Here is an 18,217-nt window from a genome sequence, read left to right as displayed (position 1 = left end):
GGCCAGTCACCACTGACAAGTGTTTGACACTGCGTAAGCAGTCTTGGGAGGTCAGTCTCAAGCTTGGGTGTGTCCAGACTGCTTCTTCCTGAGGTATGAAGTCTCCCTGTGCCTGTGCATTGCCATCCCTGTGGGTCTGTGTCCTGTTCTCTTCTCACAGGGACAGCTGGACTGGATTACTGCCACCCATGACCTCATTTTGACTTGATGACCTGTGTAAAGATCCTGTTTCCATATACAGTCATGCTGAGGTGATGGGGGAGGGGAGAGATCAGGGCTTCAACATATGAGTCCTTTAGACTCTCCCACCCCTTCCCTTCATGTGCTCTTGGTCTTCTGAGGCCTCTGCCCTCCACACCTGAGATGCTATTTTCCACTTTCTGGGAACATGTGGGTTCTGACCAGACCAGCAATCAATTCAGTATGACACAACAGGCTAATTCTTCTGGCCTCTGTGCATGGAGGGCGGGGGGTGGTGGGGGTGGGTGTTTGCTGAGGCTTTGGAGGATGGGGATGTAGACATGTGCAGTAGGTGGTGGAGGCCCCATCACCAGCATGAGACCTGCAGAGGGAGCCCCTTGGCTCTCCCTGGTTGGCAGGCTATGCCCTCACACCCTGGAGGAACACTGGGCCTCTGGACTCATGTCCACAGCTAGTTTGCTGCCTGGCCCCTCACAGGACCAAGACCAGGGCTGCACACGCACTCACCCTCTGCATAAGTACTTGGTGCTGCCTAGAGAGGCAACAATGCTAATAGAAAATGGGGATGAACAGGACGCCGGGCAGTGGTGGCGCACACCTTTAATCCCAGCACTCGGGAGGCAGAGCCAGGCGGATCTCTGTGAGTTCAAGCCAACCTGGTCTACAGAGTGAGTTTCAGGAAAGGCGCAAAGCTACACAGAGAAACCCTGTCTCAAAACAAAAACAAAAACAAAAACCAAAAAACAAAACAAAACAAAAAAAAAACAAAAGAAAAAAAGAAAATGGGGACAACCACACGAAGCTGGTCTGTGTCAATGCAGGGCAACCTTATTAACGACAAGCTTGAGTTAGCAGAGGAATCCCAGTCCCGATGCCTCAACGTATCCATGGCAACCACCACCTCTTCCTTTCCACCCAGGCCCAGGAGGGCTAGATACAGTGGCCCTGTCCTGCGGCATTCACTTATAGCTGTTTTGGGTCAAGACTGTCCCACCCCAGGGGAGTGGGGAATGCAGAAACCCTTTGGGGCCCAGCTCACCCCACCCCTGCACATTCTCAGCTAGCAGGAGGCGCAGTCTCTTCTCACGGCTTTATTCTTTATTAACACTTGCTGCTTGTCACTGCTCTGAGCTTCATTGCAGTTCCACGTCTTGTCAGTCCTTTTCAACTCTCATTTTGGTAAAATAAATAGAGACAATGAACTCTAGGCCAGTGCTCTCTCGAGCCTTAGTTAGCTTCATGATTGAATTTTCGCATCAGACTTGTGAAGGCCCAGCCCGTGGGCAGGATCAAGAACTGTAGCTCCACCAGGGAAGGGAGGTCACTCAACCCTTCAGGTGGCCCCGTGCACCAAAACAGAACCACAAGCTGACCGGGACTGAGCTGGACCAACTTGGAGTCCAGCTGCTGGAAGGTTCCAGCGTGTCCCCCACTGGGGTGCTCTGCACAACTGGCCAAGTGGGCCCCTGGGGGTGTCAGGTGGTCCTAAGGCCTTCCTGACTCCAAGCTGCTGTCTGGCCCAGCCGAGTGGATGAGCCTTCCTCCTGATACAAGGGTCTCCTGTCCTGCTCGTCCAGCCCCATCTGGCCCTGTGGTCAGCCCAGGACTGCCTGCAGGGATCCTTTCACAAGGAAGATGCTCTTGACTAAAACAGATCCATTGAGCACAGCACAGGGACCCAGCCTCTGCCCTCACTGTTCCAACCTGTGTGGACTCCTGGTGGCAGACCTGATTAAGCCATTTTGTCCTCCTCTGAAAGATCCTGATTCCCAGGGAAAACGGAAAATGCTTTTCAAAACATCATTACTGTGTTGTGCCGTTTGTGTGCAGCTCCTCAGCAATGCTGTGCTCCATCCAGGGCTGAAATGTCCACGGCCCCTCACTTTCATGTGCACACGGTCACATGCCAGCACACCAGGACACTGCTGAGAAACTCTTCCACATCACAGATTGCATCATGCAACCTTAGTCACACCATCCATGGGGCTGTTGCTGCCCACATGCCTCTAGGGTCCAATGCAGTCTCTGAACCTGTGTGTGTGTGATGAGTGTGAGGCCAGCATGTGAGTGCACCTGTGGCAGGCCACAGTGCTCACACATGTGCAGGGGGGGAGACTGTGGACCCACACGTGTGCACACCCTAAGTGTGCACAGACAGGAAGACCAGGGCACCCATATGTGCTTGGGCATGGGTGGGGAGGCTGCGTGCCTGCATGCTGTGTGCCTGTGTGTGGCACACACCAGGAGCTAGGGCCAGGGCCAGTGCTACTGCCCTATGGGAGAGAAGCACTTCAGAATGAGCCTGGCAGGCTGAGGCAACCGCTAGTTCTACAGATCAGCATCATCTGTCCACAGACACAGAGCCCTTTCCTGTAAACCAGCTCATGTCAGGGGCCAGACTAGACCTCAGAGGTCTAGCTGTGCAGGAGGGGCCCTTTCCTCACGCCATCATAAGATACCCAGTGATGAGGTGGGTGCTGGGTTGCCTCTGTGCCCTGCGAGGGCCAGGCTCAGACTTCCATACTTGGGTAGCAGGAGAGGCCCCCCCTCGCCTCCTCAGTTGCTTTCTTCCATTTTTCAGCATTGCCCAGCTTCCTCTGAGGGGTTCCTGTCCACAGGAGAGGACAGTGGGGCTGGGCCACGGCTCTCAGGAGCCCCAAACGCAGTGTTTCTACAGGGCTCCACCTGTCCTGTGACTAATGCTTTGATCACATGGAAAAACTAAATGTATCCCTTTGTAAAATCTCAGAAGAAAACAGGACAGGAAAGGACCATGATGTGCTGAGAGGCATCATGAGGTCCTTGGTGCCTGGGTGCTGGTTCTTGATGGGAAGCAGCGTCAAACCCTCCCCTGCTCTGGACTTGTACATTACAGTGAAGACAGACAGAGAGAAGTGCAAGCCCCCTCCTCAGTTGGCCATGGCCAAGTCGGGAGCCAAGGTTTGCAAGGTGGGTAGGTAGGTAGGCACTGCAACCCAGGCAGTGCAGTTGGTTCACTATGTACAGCAGAGGGTGGCTGCAGCCTGGCAGGAGTGAGTCCTGGGTGCCGCTATCTGACGCGCTTTTCCACCGAATACACAGAGATGTAGTAGTCATTGCTTCCTACTGCCAGATGAGGCTGTGAGGGAGAGAGCAGACAGGCACGTGAGCTGCAGCACTGGGGCTAGAGGAAGAGGGCAGACTGCTGGTTCTCCGCCCAGCTCTAGCCGGGAGGCACTAACTACCCTAACACCTCGGAACTCCACACAGGCACAGGAATGAAGGCCATTAACTGCCGGATTCTAGCAGGGACGATGTATCATCCAAATTCCATTACAGGCAATTTGCATACTACCCACAATTCCCTGCAGCTTCCTTTCAGGATTGCCCCACTGGGACAGTTCTGGGAAGCTGCTGCTATACACTTCAGGCACACACAGGCTCCCATGAAACCCACTCTGCAAAATCCTAACCAACGTAACAGTCCACACGAGTGACTACAGTTATGGAAAGGTGTCCAGTGACACTCATCTATTGCCCCTTCACCAAGAGGGAAGGGGATGCCCCCAAACCATAGGACACTAGCTGTTTCTCCCTCTGTGTTGTCTATTCTTACCTGAGCATTAAGAATTGAGTTTGGTTTCTAGGGGGCAGGGTGATAGTTTGGAGACCCCAGGCCTGTTTCACTTCTTCATGTTCTTGGAGCCCGGAGGTGGGGTCCAGGCTTCCTAGGTCACTCAATGACTCCACTTTACCCCTCACCCTCCTCCCAGAGACCCCGCAGTGAAGAAGGCACAGACCCAGTGTGGGTGGAAAGCCAAGCAGCTGATGGCCCCGACGCGCTGGCCCATGAACCCATCGTAGTATTTGATGTTGTTGATCAGCTCCCCGTTTCCATTGTAGATGGCCGTGAACTGGTTCATGGAGCCACTGTGGCGGGGAGGAAAGGATGGTCAGAATATGAGCTTGTCTCCCTGTGGTGTGGGAGGAAGACAGGCCGAGGGCCTGGCTGGGGACGGGTGGCTACAGCATGTGGGCCACAGCCAGGAGGTCTACCTGTATGTCACCCTGAGTAAGAAGAGGCTACTCATCTGTTACCCTCAGTAAGAACCAGGCCTGTCCCCAGAGATGCCTTGAGGGCAGGTGTTTGTTCTCCAGGTTGGAGAAGGCAGGGAGAGATCTTCTGTTTTTATTTCATGGTAGTACAGTTGTATCTCTAAGTTAACTTCCTCCAAAGGCACCAGAAGCAAGGGCTGCATGGAGGCAGGGTACCTACCAGGCGATCAGGTTTGCTTGGGGATGGATGTCGAGGGCTGTCAGCCCCTTCACAATCTGCATTACATTCACGGACTCAGGCATCCGAGGATCAAAGAAGCGCACATCTCCATTGACACTGCGAAAGAGGGCCATAGTGATGCTTGCTGAACCTTAGGGACGCTACCTGGAGCCCTGTGGGAGGGACCTGGCTCTGGAGGATGGCGGCATTGGCCCTGTGAAGTTTCATGCCCATTTGCATATGCTGGTAAGGCCAAAGCCATATAGACTCCCAGAGCCCCTATCAAGGGGCTCCCAGGTGATGCCCACAGCCCCCCATCCTGCCACACCACTGGCTTCAGCAGTCTGAGTTCCTATCAAGCTGCACCCCTCTTAAGCTGGAAAAGGCCAGGATTGATACCAAAGACAGCCACTGTGCTTGCTCAAAGCAGGACATGGCAGGGTTAGAGAAGAGGCTATGAGCAAGGGCAGGGGCAGAGTGCCACAGAGACTGGAATTCATGAAGTGGAGCCCATGAGGGCAGAAGATGGCAGAGGGAGCCTGGTGGATACCCAGCTCCACAGGGAGGCCAGGTTGCCTTGCCTAGGCTCATAGCCTTCTGCTTCAATGTCCATTCCAAGAGTTAGGCTCTGCTTCACGCCACAGATAAGGGGAGAACATCACTCGGAAGGAACGGTGGCTTTGCAACAGTAAATTATGCTTTGCTGTCTCTTTAACAGGCAAATAAAGATTCGCTGCTCTCAGCACAGTATTTACTGAGCAGCAGGTCTGAATTTATGTGCAGAGGCTGGCTGGCGACAAGGCAGTCTGCTGGGGCAGCCAGCCTGCTTGGGGATATGTTGCCAGGTGCATCTTGCTTTGCTGCCTGCCCCTGCACCTGCAGGAGGGACATACCGGCCTGCCCATCTCATTCAGGCCAGCTCAGATTTTCTGGTGTACACACACACACCCTCTTGCTCTGCACTCTGACCTTTCTGGCCAGTTACAGAGCAGAGTCAATTACTGCCCTGAAATGCCACAGTCCCTAGCTGTTTAAATATCAAGGACATATTTAAATGGAGGGAAAAGAATGTTTTCACTGCAGATGTCTTATGCATATTTTGCTGCTTACCTCACACTCACGATGTGGCCCTCAGGGTGCTTCTGCAGGTAGGCCTTTACCACCCACGCAGTGTGCTCTCGGTAAGTCATGACCCGGCTGAAGGAGGAAGGTATGGTCAGGACTGGCCCAGCCCAGGTACTCTTCCCCCATTGCTCAGGGAATTGCAGGGAGGGCTAGGAGGAACAGGTGTGAACTGGACCTCGCAGGCCTGCCCCTGGGCAGAGCCTCAGGAGGATACTCAGGTTGGGGCCACTAGGCAGGCTGTACTAGGTCACTCCCCAGTCTGGCCTTGAAGTCTGAGTGCCATTTTGGGTTGAGGAAGGCCTAGTAGCCCTGCCTTAGATGGCAGCTTAGTGAGAAGACCTCTCTGCTCCTGTCTCTGTGGGGTCAGTTGAAGAGGTCTTCTCTGAGAGGCAGGACGCAGGGCTATGAGACAACTGGACGCCAGGCAAGGATGGAGGACGAAGACACACAAGCCAGGCAGTGAAGGGTAAGGGCTGACCCCACTGAGCCGGCTCTGCAGCCCCAGGCTCTGCAGCCCCAGGAGCTGTCCTCTTGCCTGATGTCAGAGCTCCGCTGTAAACTGCTGAAAACACTTCATGCTCACAGAGAAATCTGGACCCTTTCCTGGCAGCGGGGGGGGGGGGGGGGGGGAAAGGCCCTCTGCCATCTGGAAGGAGCTTGAATAGCACTGAGGAGAGGGGAGGTGTGGCAGTTACCATTCACTGAGTGCCATCCTCCTGTCATAGACTCGGATGGAGCCATCGCCCAGGCCAGCCACAATGAGTGAGCGGTGGGAGTCACAGGACAGACTTGTCACACAGCTGTCAGCACCCGTGGGAATATCCTAAGCCCAAAAAAAGAGCAGTGAGGAGGGGCTTCCAGCTGGCTGCAGCATCCTTTGTGGACATATCCATTTCCCTCGGGCTGTGAGATAGGTCTCTACCTACAAGGCTATCACAGGCCAGAGGAACTAGGTCAAGGGTAGTGCAGGGCTACAGGGCATCAGGCATGCCCTGATCTACTGGAGTGTCTGCCTTGTGCCTGTACCTACAGGCCAGGATGAGCAGGGCCTGGGAGCCCATGCCTGGGCACAGCCTGGAAGGCAACTGTGGGGATGCCTGGTTTTCAGGGCCAATTAAACTTCCCAGCAACATCTCCTTTTCCTGAAAAGAAAGACGAAGCACATTTTGGCAGGGAGGGAGCCTCGTTAGGTCTCTCTTCAAACCCCTAATTAGTCAGGGAAGAGCTGAGGAACTGCTTCTCTGCTCTCCTTGGTGCCATAAATACTGCAGAAGGGCAGGGGGGTGATGAATGGGAGCAAGAAGGAACGGGAGCTGGAAACGGGCCTCAGAGGGGAAAGTGCTTTCTAATCAGATGGGGCAAGCCTCAGAGGAACTCATGGGAATGGGGCGGGTTCTGAAGGGGGGTTGTTAAAGAGCCACGCCCCCTCTTTTGCAGCTGATGTGATGGCACCCAAGGAGGCACTGCACCTGCAGGGACCCCAAGGGTCCCACACAACCCCCCCTCCCCCCAGAAATAGGAACAGTCAGGCACTATCTCTCCATATGGACAGGGACCCTGAAAGACAGTATTGTACTTCAACTGTTTGGTGGCATTGTGGGGCTTGAGGACGCCATGGAGGCATTCTAGCAGATGTTGATGGACAGGTCTCAAGTTATGTCAGCGCTTGTCATTCCTGCCTGTCTCTGCCCCTTTGCTCTGCAGAGATATCCACAGCTGTCCATGCCCCCACTTTGGCAGGGCAGGTTGGAGAATGCTGAGGACAGGCTCTGCTCTGTGGCTCTCTGGGCACTGGGCAGACAGATATCCCTCAGCTACCTATGTGATGTCCTTACAGTATCTGTGATTGCCGGTGGTGGGGCGGCGGCAGCGGCGGCGGCGGCGGCGGCGGCGGCGGCGGCGGCGGCGGCGGCGGCGCACGCCTTTAATCCCAGCACTCGGGAGGCAGAGCCAGGTGGATCTCTGTGAGTTCGAGGCCAGCCTGGTCTACAGAACGAGATCCAGGACAGGCACCAAAACTACAGAGAAACACTGTCTCAAAAAAAACAAAAAAAAAAATTTTAATTCTTGGGGTTGGGGATTTAGCTCAGTGGTAGAGCGCTTGCCTAACAAGCATGAGGCCCTGGGTTTGGTCCTCAGCTCTGAAACAAACAAACAAACAAACAAACAACAACAACAACAACAAACAAAAAAACCAGTATCTGTGATTTTTGCCTTGGACCCAAAGGAGGTAGGTGCAATTGGACTCCAGCAAGGAAGCTCAGGTATCTGAGGCAAAACCAATGCACTGTATTAAAATGGAAAATTCGGAACCAGATTGGTCTACACAGTAGTATTATGTCTCAAAAACAAACAATCTTGCAAATGAAAGATGATTTAAGTAAGGGGCTGAGTTCTCTCTCGGTGGCAGCTGGGGAGGTGCTCAGCATACACGAAGCCCTCCTTTCTGCATCCAGCACCACAGGGGGAGAAAAGACGCAGATGGTCAAGCAATTAACTGTTCTCATTTAAGATAGTTCACCCTACTGATTTCTGATATTCCCTAATTTGCACGGAGAAAACATATTTGGAAATAATTTGGATTAGCACAGGCTTAATTATGCTGTAATGCAGGGTCAAAGTGCCACAATCATTGTGCATCCAGAGGTAATTAGCTTCTCGCCTGGCAGCAAGATGCCATCTCCCCGTCTGTCTCCCTGCAGACAGACAGCTGGGCAGCAGTCCCCGACTGTGCTTGCCTGGAAGCCACAGGTCTTGGTTCTCTTTGATAGGAATGAGATCTATTTTGTGGATTGGGAGCGTGGGCAGTCTGGTTCTACGAAGCTTGGGGCCTGGTGTGGTTACCTGCACTTTTGTCTCACGGTCAGTGTCCCAGATCCGGACAATGCGCACATCCCCTGAGCTCATGAGGAGGCCAGTTTCTTGTTCCCAGTCTACCACCATCCCAGCTCCTGGGGAAACAGAGTGGGTCACTATGTCAAACAGTGGCTCCGACAAGATGGGGGCATCCTGGGCGTCCCCCTCACTCCTGTAAGGCCAAGCTGGTGTAATAATGTTCAGATGAGCGTTGTGCTCTCCAGAACCTTACACGCTCCACCCACCCATGGCACTGAATCACAGGACTTAGAATCTCTGTCCACCAAATACATCTACAATTCTGAGGCACAAAGAGTACAATTTCAGTGGCCTCCAGACCAATCAGAACACCAAGGTCCTAGTTCTCTTAGGAAAAGCAGGGGTTCTGTACAGGCCATGGGAAAGAGCTCTCAGCTAGGTACAGTAACATGTGCCCATCATCCCAAATACTGAGGGACTGAGGCAGGAGGATGGCCAGTGGGCAACTTAACTTAGCTGTCAGGAATTCTCCAAAGGTCACTGTCTACATGGGCATGGACTGCCATCAGAACAAAGTGTTTATAAAGCAAACTTCTGTACCCAAGGTACCCAAGGCAACAAAGCATTAATGCTTAAGTCTTCTGGTACCCATGGGAGGTTAACTCAGCAGAAGCCATGGGGGCAGGAGCTAGTTCATCCCCGGTCCAACGCTGCAGGAGGCACATACCCCCAGACAGAGCACCTCCTGAAGCATGACTGAGGGCCAGCTACAAGGTGCCGTCCCTGAGCCTTTCTTGGGAAAGCTGACACCACATGTGGACCCTCTGAGCTTCACTCCTTCCTCAGCTCAGTCGGCTTAGACTTCTACAAGGAAACCACAGGCCACTCAGGTTTCCTATCCCATAATTCTGGAGGCCACCAGTCCAGGCAGCTGTGAGTGTGGCTGGACTTCTCCCCCAGATGGAGATCTCCACTCAGTGGTCCTGGGAAAGCACACAGCTGGCACAAGGAGGACACCATGCAGCCTTCACCCTCAGCCAGCAGCAACTCTTTTCTGAGCCACATCTGGCCACCGGCAGGGCTGCCTACAACTTGGCCAACTGAGAACATGGCAGAACATTGGCGTCCTTGAGAGTTACCTACTCTTGTGATTTCTAGGGGAAACTCAGAAGTGAATGGTGTCCTGGAGGATCACAACTATGTCTTCACAGTTCTAGATGGCCTTCTCCTGAGGAGCCAAAGACCCACCTCGTGTTGTTGGCAGCATGTCTGAGAGCCCCTGCCATGCAGTAACCATCTCGGGATTCTTTTCCAAATCAGCAAAATTTTTCCAGACCCTGATGGCACCGTCATCTAGGGAAGGAGAAAAGCAGTGTGACCCTGTGCCCTGCAGGTGCGCCCCACCCCTGTCTCTAAGACAGAGACATAGTGTTCTGGATGCCTAGTCCTGCTATTCTGATGTGAGCAATCAGTAAAAGGTAGCTGTAAAGGGAGATGGGGCCATGGCAGATCCTAGCACTGGAAACCGGAGGCCACATATCGGCGGCTTGGCTGCACGGCCACTTCTCCTCTCCAGAGCCAGCAGCATTGACCACTCTCTCGGAGACGGAGAAGCTGGATAAAAGCTGAATCACCTTCCTCCCTCTTCCCTCTAGTCCCGTCTCTCAGTGGGAAACTTAGTTTTTCCAGAGGACAAAGCTTTGGGGCGTTTACCTTGTCCACACTGCCCTGGTGTTCTGTGCACCGATCAGCCTGACCTAAGGTTAGAGAGGATGGCTGCCGGGCTCCCCAGACAGAAACGCATGAGACCCCCAATTGCCTTGCTTTTAGAGACTTAGAAAGGCCCTTCTGTAGTTTCTCCTTTGAGAGAATGTGCTGTGGGATGTTCTGTATGTCCTGTGGGAGCCCATTCTTGGGTTCCTCATGGCTTTACCCAGCAGGTCCGCATAGAGGATGATTAGGACCATGGGCCTGAGTGCAGGTGTCTGAGATGGTCTGCACTTGGCTGTGCTGGGGGATGGTCTGTATGGCAAATGTGTTGCTCTGATTGGTCAGTAAATAAAACCTGATTGGCCGTGGCTAGGCAGGAAGTATAGGCGGGACTAACAGAGAGGAGAAATAAAAGAACAGGAAGGCAGAAGGAGTCACTGCCAGCCACCGCCATGACAAGTGGCATGTGAAGACGCCGGTAAGCCACGAGCTGCGTATAGATTTATGGAAATGGATTAATTTAAGCTATAAGAACAGTTAGCAAGAAGCCTGCCACGGCCATACAGTTTGAAGCAATATAAGTCTCTGTGTTTACTTGGTTGGGTCTGAGCGGCTGTGGGACTGGCGGGTGACAAAGATTTGTCCTGACTGTGGGCAAGGCAGGAAATCTCTAGCTACAAGGATGACTCCAGAGGACACCAGGCACTTCGACGCTTTTCCCCTTCATTTTCTTCCTTTTCTCTTTGGTGCCTTGAGAATCTCAATCTGACCCCGACCTCTCTTTAAGGAACCTTGAGGGTTCCTAACCCCATGATGCATAGGTCACTTCTGGACAGTTCTGATGCTGTGGGTCAGGGGACTGGCTTTGGTCCTGAGGTGACACTGCTAGACAGTGACTTTTAGGGCCACACAGTGTCAGTGTAGTGAACACTCACAACAACAAAACAAACAAGAAAACAAGATGGAGGCACTCCTGCTCAACATCCTGCCTGACACCAGAACTCACCGACACTGAAGTGAGCCCTTGGGTGTAAGCAGCAATGCCCGGGGCACAGGCAGCCTACACCAACAAGGAGGAGGGACTGCAATGTCTGCAAAGACAAGGGAAGCTCCGTCAGGCCATAAAAGCCCAGACTCCAAGCAGCTCAGCAGACAATGGTCTCCAATGTACCTCAACAGCATGAGCCATGGACTCTAGCAACAAGTGACCCTTCCAGTGACCCTGTCCCAACAGGGTCTCCTGGCTCTGACCCCAGTGGCTGTTGAGTTTCTGCACACTGGTTTTCTGGATAAGCACAACTGAGGCTGTGACCAGTTAGCCTCCATGGCTCTCAAGAGAACTTCACTCTCAGGGAGCATCTGCAGGAAGCCAGCACCTACTCACTGTCCTTCCCCTGCCAGTGGATGTGGTGGCCGACTGTGTCCTGGGCTAGTGGACTTGGGACCCACGTGTGCCCCTCCAGTTGCTATCTGTGAGTCCTGCCTCTGGGTATCACTGCACCACTCAGGGCTGGACTGCAGGGTTGTCACACCGATTTTCTGTGCGTTGTTTCTCCTTTGAAGTGTGTACAATAAACCATGTATTCGTAAGTCATGCTCAAGACATGGGGATTATCAGTGGTCTCAGTGGCGTAGCACCAAGTCCAGGCCCAGGATGAGGACAGAGAAGCCTGGGACTGTGGGCTCTGGGCCCTCTGTTAGTCTTGCCATCACCTTTCTACCTGACAACAGCTTGTCATCAGCAGGAGGTCATCATGCTAGTATGATTCTATCTGTGTAGCTTTTGTGGGGCTTGGGATACTGCACGGGGCTTGTGATGTCAGGCAAGCGCTCTACACTGAACCATCCCCGATGCAGGAACCATGTTTCTAAAGAGCTGAAACAACTGTAGCCGGGCACACAGCTCAGCTGGCAGAGTGCTGACCTTGTACACACGATGCCCTGGGTTCAGTTCCCAGCACTGTGTAACTGGGCAGAGCAACACTCAGCTGCAATCCCAGAATTTGGGGAACAGAGGCAGACAGGATCAGGAGTTCAAGGTCATCCTTGGCTACATAGTGAACTTGAGGCTGGACTGGGCTATGTGAGACCTTGTCTTAAACAAAGGGATGCAACACAAAGTAACAACAAGAAATAAACCACTGTCAACCTAGGGAAAGTGACTCAGAGACTTCCGTTCAAAAATGAGCACGATATAAGATATTTCAGGTGAAAAGACCAACAAGAGAACAGAGTGAGAGCCATTCCTGTCTCTGAAACACCGCTCCTCATCCACCTTCAGGAAGAAGGAAGCTGGTCTGCAAAGATGGTTAGGGCAGCATGGGCCTTGTGGACACTGTGGCCTAGGGTGTGCTCCCTTGCTGTCATGTGTTATCTGGGGCCCATGTGGGTCCGCCATGAAGGTTAGGAGGTCAGAGACTGACACGGCACCTCCAGGACATGGAAGGCCAGGAATGCTTGGTGAAAAGATGGTCCCAGAGCCCTGACCAACATCCTGCCCTGTATTCAAGCCCCTTCCCTCACAAATGCCACACTTCAGAATGATGGGGACTCTTGTGAGCAGTGTTTTGTGAAAAAAAGACAAACAGAAAACAAAAAAAAAAACAAAAAAAACCACGTCCTCCAGGCCTAGGAGCCATACCAGTCCCGCTCACCTGTGGCTGTCAGTAGCAAGGAGCAGTCCTGGCCATTCAGGTACTCCATGGCGGTGACCCTGGTGTACCGAGGGTTGCCATTGTGGAAATAGTCCAGCTTCTCTCCTTTCTCCCAGTCCCAAAAACTTGAAGGAATAAGAGAGGTGACAGAAAGACAAGTCACTAGGGAAACATCCCAAACCCCAGTGGGACACTGCCTCACAGCCATGAGGTGGCTGCAGTCAGAGCAGAAACTGGCCAGTGTGGGTGAGGAGCTTGTGTACTGCTGGTGGAGGGTACAGTGTGGTCACAGACAGCGACTCGGCACTCCACCTCTGCTGTGTTCCCAAGGAACTGAAAGCAGTGTTCACCGAAGCAACCAAGCACCCTGGACAGTCGAGCAGTGTGGGAGATCCTTACAACAGAATATTAAATTACCAGGCCCAAAAGGGAGGAGATGCTGATGAATGCTACAGTATGAGTGGACCATTAGGTAAAAGTAAAAGAAGTCAGTCACAAAGGACAAATACCATTAAGGCAGGAGTTCCCTAGAGGCATCTGTTCAGAGACAAAAGGACGATGGGGCTGATGGCACCTGAGGGAAGGGACTAGTGTTCAGTGTGTGGTTTGGGTATGGGAGATCAAGGACATTCTGGAGGTGGTGGTGGGGCTGGCCTTCACAGTATGCATATGCATTGATAGCAAATGGTTAAGATGGGGGCTGGAGAGATGGCTCAGCGGTTAAGAGCACTGGCTGTTCTTCCAGAGGTCCTGAGTCCAATTCCCAGCAACCACATGGTGGCTCACAACCATCTGTAATGAGGTCTGGTGCCCTCTTCCAGCCTGCGAGCATGCTGTATACATAATAAATAAATAAGTCTTTAAAAAAAGTATTTAAGATGGCCACTTTCCTGTTACATACAGTTTACCACAACTTAAAAAACTAAAGAAAGAAGTGGGGGAATAAAGGAGATCTACAGGCATTTAATAAACCATGAACCTGCTAAAGTGGATGGTCTCTTCCCACGTCCAAACCTGTTATAAATTTTAAAACTCCATTCTCTCCCAGGGATCCTCTGTAACTCATTTGCTTCTGTAGAATACGTGAGGAGAAAGTCCCCTACCTGGCCTGTCCTTTAGTAATGCAGCACAGGTGAGTCTGGGGTTGGGTGGGCCTCATAAGAGGTGCAATGGAGGGAGAAGACCCAGGGTGAACTGAAGCCATGCCTACCAGATGCTGTCCTTGTCAGCAACAGCTATACATGGTGTAAAGGGGTGGAATTTGACCACAGAGGGGACGCCAGGGTTCCTGTTCAGAAATATCTGATCATCCAGTCTGGTGATGCCTGTAAGAGATAATGGAGCTAAGTTCTCATCTATAGCAACATTGACATTACCTTTACCAGAGCCGAAGCAGGGGAAAAGCAGGGACCAAAGAGAAGGGCTGGAAGTACATGCTGAGGAAAATGGTGGCTTTAGCTCCATGCATCCAAAACTCTGGGGTCTATGCTTTTCCTTGGCCCCATCTCACAGCTCCTGGCAGAGCTAGACAATGACATGCCTTTGATCAATGCTTATTATACTATACACAGCAATGTTCAGAGTAGAGGAACTTCACTGAGTCTGGAGAGAGTACTAAGAACTTCAGGATGAAGGAGGGTGTGGGTACCATTTCTTAAGAAGGTCCAGGGCCTTCAGTCTGGGAAGCAGCTAGCCAAGAAATCACAGGGGTGGAGGACACAGGACAGGCCCCACACATTAGCTGAAGATATACACCCTCCTGGCCTGCAGCAAAGGATGTCGAGTCCAGGCAGCTGCAGATACAGTATGGTGGGCAGTGAAGTCTATCAGAGTACACACCACCTCCCAGCTGCAGCACCAAGGACGGAGATAGCACCTTCTGCCTTGGCCCCAGATACCTGCCTGGACCTCTGGGTATCTGGAAAGGTGCTTCAGGGATCACACATCATTTTAGCCAGTGAACACAGCTCTTGGGTGGACAGAGGAAAGCTTTCTGGTCTAGCCAGGAGGCCCCTTTGTGATGCTAGGGAGAGTGGTGGGTTTCGTGCTGACAGAAGCCAGCTCCTGGGTGGCTGAGACAGGCTCTTTCCCCTGGTCTGAGGCCCTTGCTGTATGGGGGCTCTAGGATGGCAACATGGAGAGACTCACACTGTTCAGCCAGGTGGGCAGCTCTTCAGAGAGTGTCTGTCCTCTGGTTCCTCTTCCCAGAACACATGGTAGGGAGGGAAAATGGCTGGGGGTGGTGTTGTTGGAGGAGGAGGGTGCCTGGTTTGCAGTGGTACAAGTGTATAACCTGGGCACCTTCATTCTTGGTTATGTTTTTCTTGTTGTTGAAGACTCCAGGAGGGTGGTAAGGTTCTGAGCACTGGAAGATGCTACCAGCCAAAGCATTTTGCATATATGCAAACAACCATGTGTAGCAGGGGGTCCGGGTCACCATGTCTCAGGGAAGCCGACAATGAGCAGGGACTTAAAGAACGCCTTCTGGTCTTTCCTAGAGCCCATCTTCTGGGGCCTGACTTGTACTTTTGCAGTCAGCTCCATCCAACCTGTAGGCATCATTTCCCACCTCTTCTGCTGACACCTTTCCCAGTTCATACTGGATGTCAAACAAATAAAACCTTGCGCTGAATCTAGATACTGAACCTGGGTGACTGGAAGAACGCACTGCAGCCACTGAGCACTGAGTTACCTGTGTCTCCGTCTTACCTAATGAGCTTCCAGGTCATTCACTAACTTCACTTTTGTGTTAAACCCCATGATGTGAGTGTTCTACCACCAAGTTACTGCACCCTCTGTTGTGTGCTTTTGATAAACGTATCTCTTTTTCAAAAAGACTACAAAGAGTATCTGTCTTGTGTGTGTGTTAGAGGTCAGCCTGGGGTGTCACTCTTCAGGAGCTATCCACCTTGTGTTTGAGGCAGTGGCCCACCAATCAGGCTAGGCCGGCTGGCCAGCAATGCCTGTCTGCCTCGGCAATGCTGGAATTACGAATATGTAGCACAGTGTCTAGCTTTTTAGATGTAGGTTCTGGGGCTCAGACTCAGGTCCTCAGACTTGTGTGGCAAACACTTTATTGAGTGAGTCATCTCCCAGCCCCACCTGTCTTTGTATTCTCAATGTATGCCTCAGTTCTGAATAGAAATGCCAGTCAATGTTGCCTCTGCAGCTGGGACCAAGAGGCCCCTGGACATGTTACTGTGTGGGCCTGGTTTCCAAACTAGTTTCTAAACTCGTGTCAGGAAACTAACCTGCCCTAGCTGCGCTGGCCTGCAATTCTGGGAAACACTGTCTAGGACAGTGCAGTGGATAGGGAGCTCTGAGAGGGCCTGTGCTCTCTAGGAGGGCGCAGAGAGGGTGCTGTGGACAGTGTGCTTGCCAGCTGCACATCCCCGAGCAGTGGTTACTGGGCTGCACACAGTTCTGAGATCCCGGCACCTAAAGGAGGCACGAGGAGTCAACAGAGGGGGCACTGAGTATATCAGTGCCGTGGGCACCCAAGGGCCCGCATTATAGGTGTGGCGACATCCTAGAACACAAGCACAGATGTGTAGGAAATGAGGTCCTCAGTGCGGCAGGCCTGGGCTGAAGTTGGCATGGCCCTCTATTTCAGTGGGAGGGGCAGGTGGTCCTCTGAGGCTCAGCCCTATTTAACAAGTAACTGGTCATCATTATTTTCTAAATTTCAGAGGACAGGGAGGTATGGTCAAAACTGTGACTTGTGGGACTGGGGAGAAGGCCAGAGACTGACCACACTGACCCTTAGTCATGGCTGCCTCTGTGAGAAAAACTCCTTGACTACTGGTTGGAGACATGAAGTGGCCTCTACCTCAGGGCCATGGAACTGCCGTGGGGGTGGTGGGGACAGCCTTGCTCTACACTCCTTAAGAGAGTAGGTGAAGGGCCCTGGTCTTAGGGTGACGTAAGCTGGCCCTCATTCCTGCTCCCTGCACGGCCTCCAGGCCTGGAGAACACACACACACACACACACACACACACACACACACACACTATGCAATCTGCTGACAGGAGCTTGCTCTTGGGCCCCCCCACAGCACACACAGTGTCCTTGGCTGATCAGTAACACCTCCCCTTGAGGCTGGAAGCAAAAACATGCAAGGGGCAAACATCACGCTGTAAAGTCTGGGAAGGTCTGGTGAGGGCACAGTTGTGGAGGTTTGGAGGAATGGAGCCAGTGGTCACTTCAAGGACATCGTGGGTGGTTAGTGACATGCGGGTTCCCTGGGCCTGGAAAGGGCCTGCACCGCCCTTCTGGAACTGCCAAAGAGCCGAAGTGCTCTTTCTCTGAAGGTCACCAGCTAGTGGGGACTGGCCTCTACTGAGACCCCAGGGCAGGAATGTCCTTGAGGAGGAGCCCTCCCCAGGAGGTGGCTCCTCTCCCCTCATGCCGTCCCTCCCGGTTCCAGCTGCCTCTACCAGTCAGTGTGCTAGTCTGCAAGAGCAGCAGCAGGCAGCGCCTTGAGGCTGAAGGGGACTGGCTAGGTCCTGACTATGTCTGCCAGAAGACCTGTTCCCCGGCGACGCTGTGCACTTACCCTTCTGGATGACCTGCTGCGCCTGCTTTCTGACTCTAGTGTTCCTCAGGAACCGCCACTCTCGTTCCTTGCGGATCTGACTCTCCAGGTCATGCTCTTCAGGGATCTTAGGGACAAAAAACCCTAGATTAGGCTCAGCAACTAGAAGGAGGTGCATGCCCATGATTTCAGCATTTGGGGGGCTGAGGCAGGTAGAGCACCATGAGTTTGAGGCCAGTATGATTTATATGGTGAATTCCAGGCCAGCCAGGGCTACATACTGGACCATGTCCCAGAAAAAAACAACAAAGGACATTACTCTCTGAGCACTGCAGATCTGGATCCTTTCCTCTGGGTCCTGGCTGAATCCCACTGACAGGAGGAGATGGGACTATAGGGTGGGGTCCTGAGATTCCCCAAGGGAAATGTCTCCTAGCCATGCAGAGGCAGAGGTGCTGGTTTTCACTATGGCACTTGCTTGTGAACACAAGTGTATTATCTTCTCTCCCTGAAGCGGGTAAACCTCACTGAACGATTGTCTTGGGAAGCTAAGAGTTAGTTTTAAGTTCCCCAAATGTTGAGACAATCAATGGATAAGATAAGACCCTCCTTCCTCCTGGCTGAGAGCACAGATAGAGGACCTATCTGGGTCAGTCAGGAGACAGCCGCTTCCTGAGGAAAACAGCTTCATGAAGAGGACCCCAGACAGGACTATATTTCTTTTTTCCAGCATTTTATTGCTATGCATCCTTCTTTTTCTTCCCCAAAACTGCAAAGAAATACACTCAACAACAAAATCAGCAGCCACAGGACAACACCCAGCCTGGACACAGGGGATGTCACTGCCTCCTTGTGAACGGTTACTGATTTAGAAATAGCAGCAAATGTGGATTCAGAACCGT

The 18,217-nt window shown here is 52.6% G+C and overlaps 1 protein-coding gene across 4 annotated transcripts in view; it reads right to left on the bottom strand.

The window, feature by feature from the left end:
• Positions 1-1,007: 1,007 nt before the first annotated feature.
• The window catches only part of Rptor (regulatory associated protein of MTOR complex 1), a 345,487-nt gene continuing 328,277 nt past the window's right edge, over positions 1,008-18,217 (bottom strand). For all 4 annotated transcript variants that reach the window (XM_028853561.2, XM_037201582.1, XM_028853564.2 and 1 more), the window contains 10 exons: positions 17,337-17,442; positions 13,991-14,105; positions 12,781-12,905; positions 9,665-9,769; positions 8,426-8,532; positions 6,277-6,404; positions 5,567-5,653; positions 4,457-4,573; positions 3,981-4,110; positions 1,008-3,319 (listed from right to left, as the gene is read on the bottom strand). In XM_028853561.2, coding sequence (XP_028709394.1) covers positions 3,251-3,319; positions 3,981-4,110; positions 4,457-4,573; positions 5,567-5,653; positions 6,277-6,404; positions 8,426-8,532; positions 9,665-9,769; positions 12,781-12,905; positions 13,991-14,105; positions 17,337-17,442 — 1,089 coding nt within the window. In that variant the 3' untranslated portion in view covers positions 1,008-3,250. The remainder of the gene's footprint in view (positions 3,320-3,980; positions 4,111-4,456; positions 4,574-5,566; positions 5,654-6,276; positions 6,405-8,425; positions 8,533-9,664; positions 9,770-12,780; positions 12,906-13,990; positions 14,106-17,336; positions 17,443-18,217) is intronic.

This window comes from Peromyscus leucopus, chromosome 8b (genome assembly GCF_004664715.2).
Source record: "Peromyscus leucopus breed LL Stock chromosome 8b, UCI_PerLeu_2.1, whole genome shotgun sequence".
NCBI classification, from domain to species: domain Eukaryota; kingdom Metazoa; phylum Chordata; class Mammalia; order Rodentia; family Cricetidae; genus Peromyscus; species Peromyscus leucopus.
This window is presented reverse-complemented; position numbering and strand designations above follow the sequence as displayed.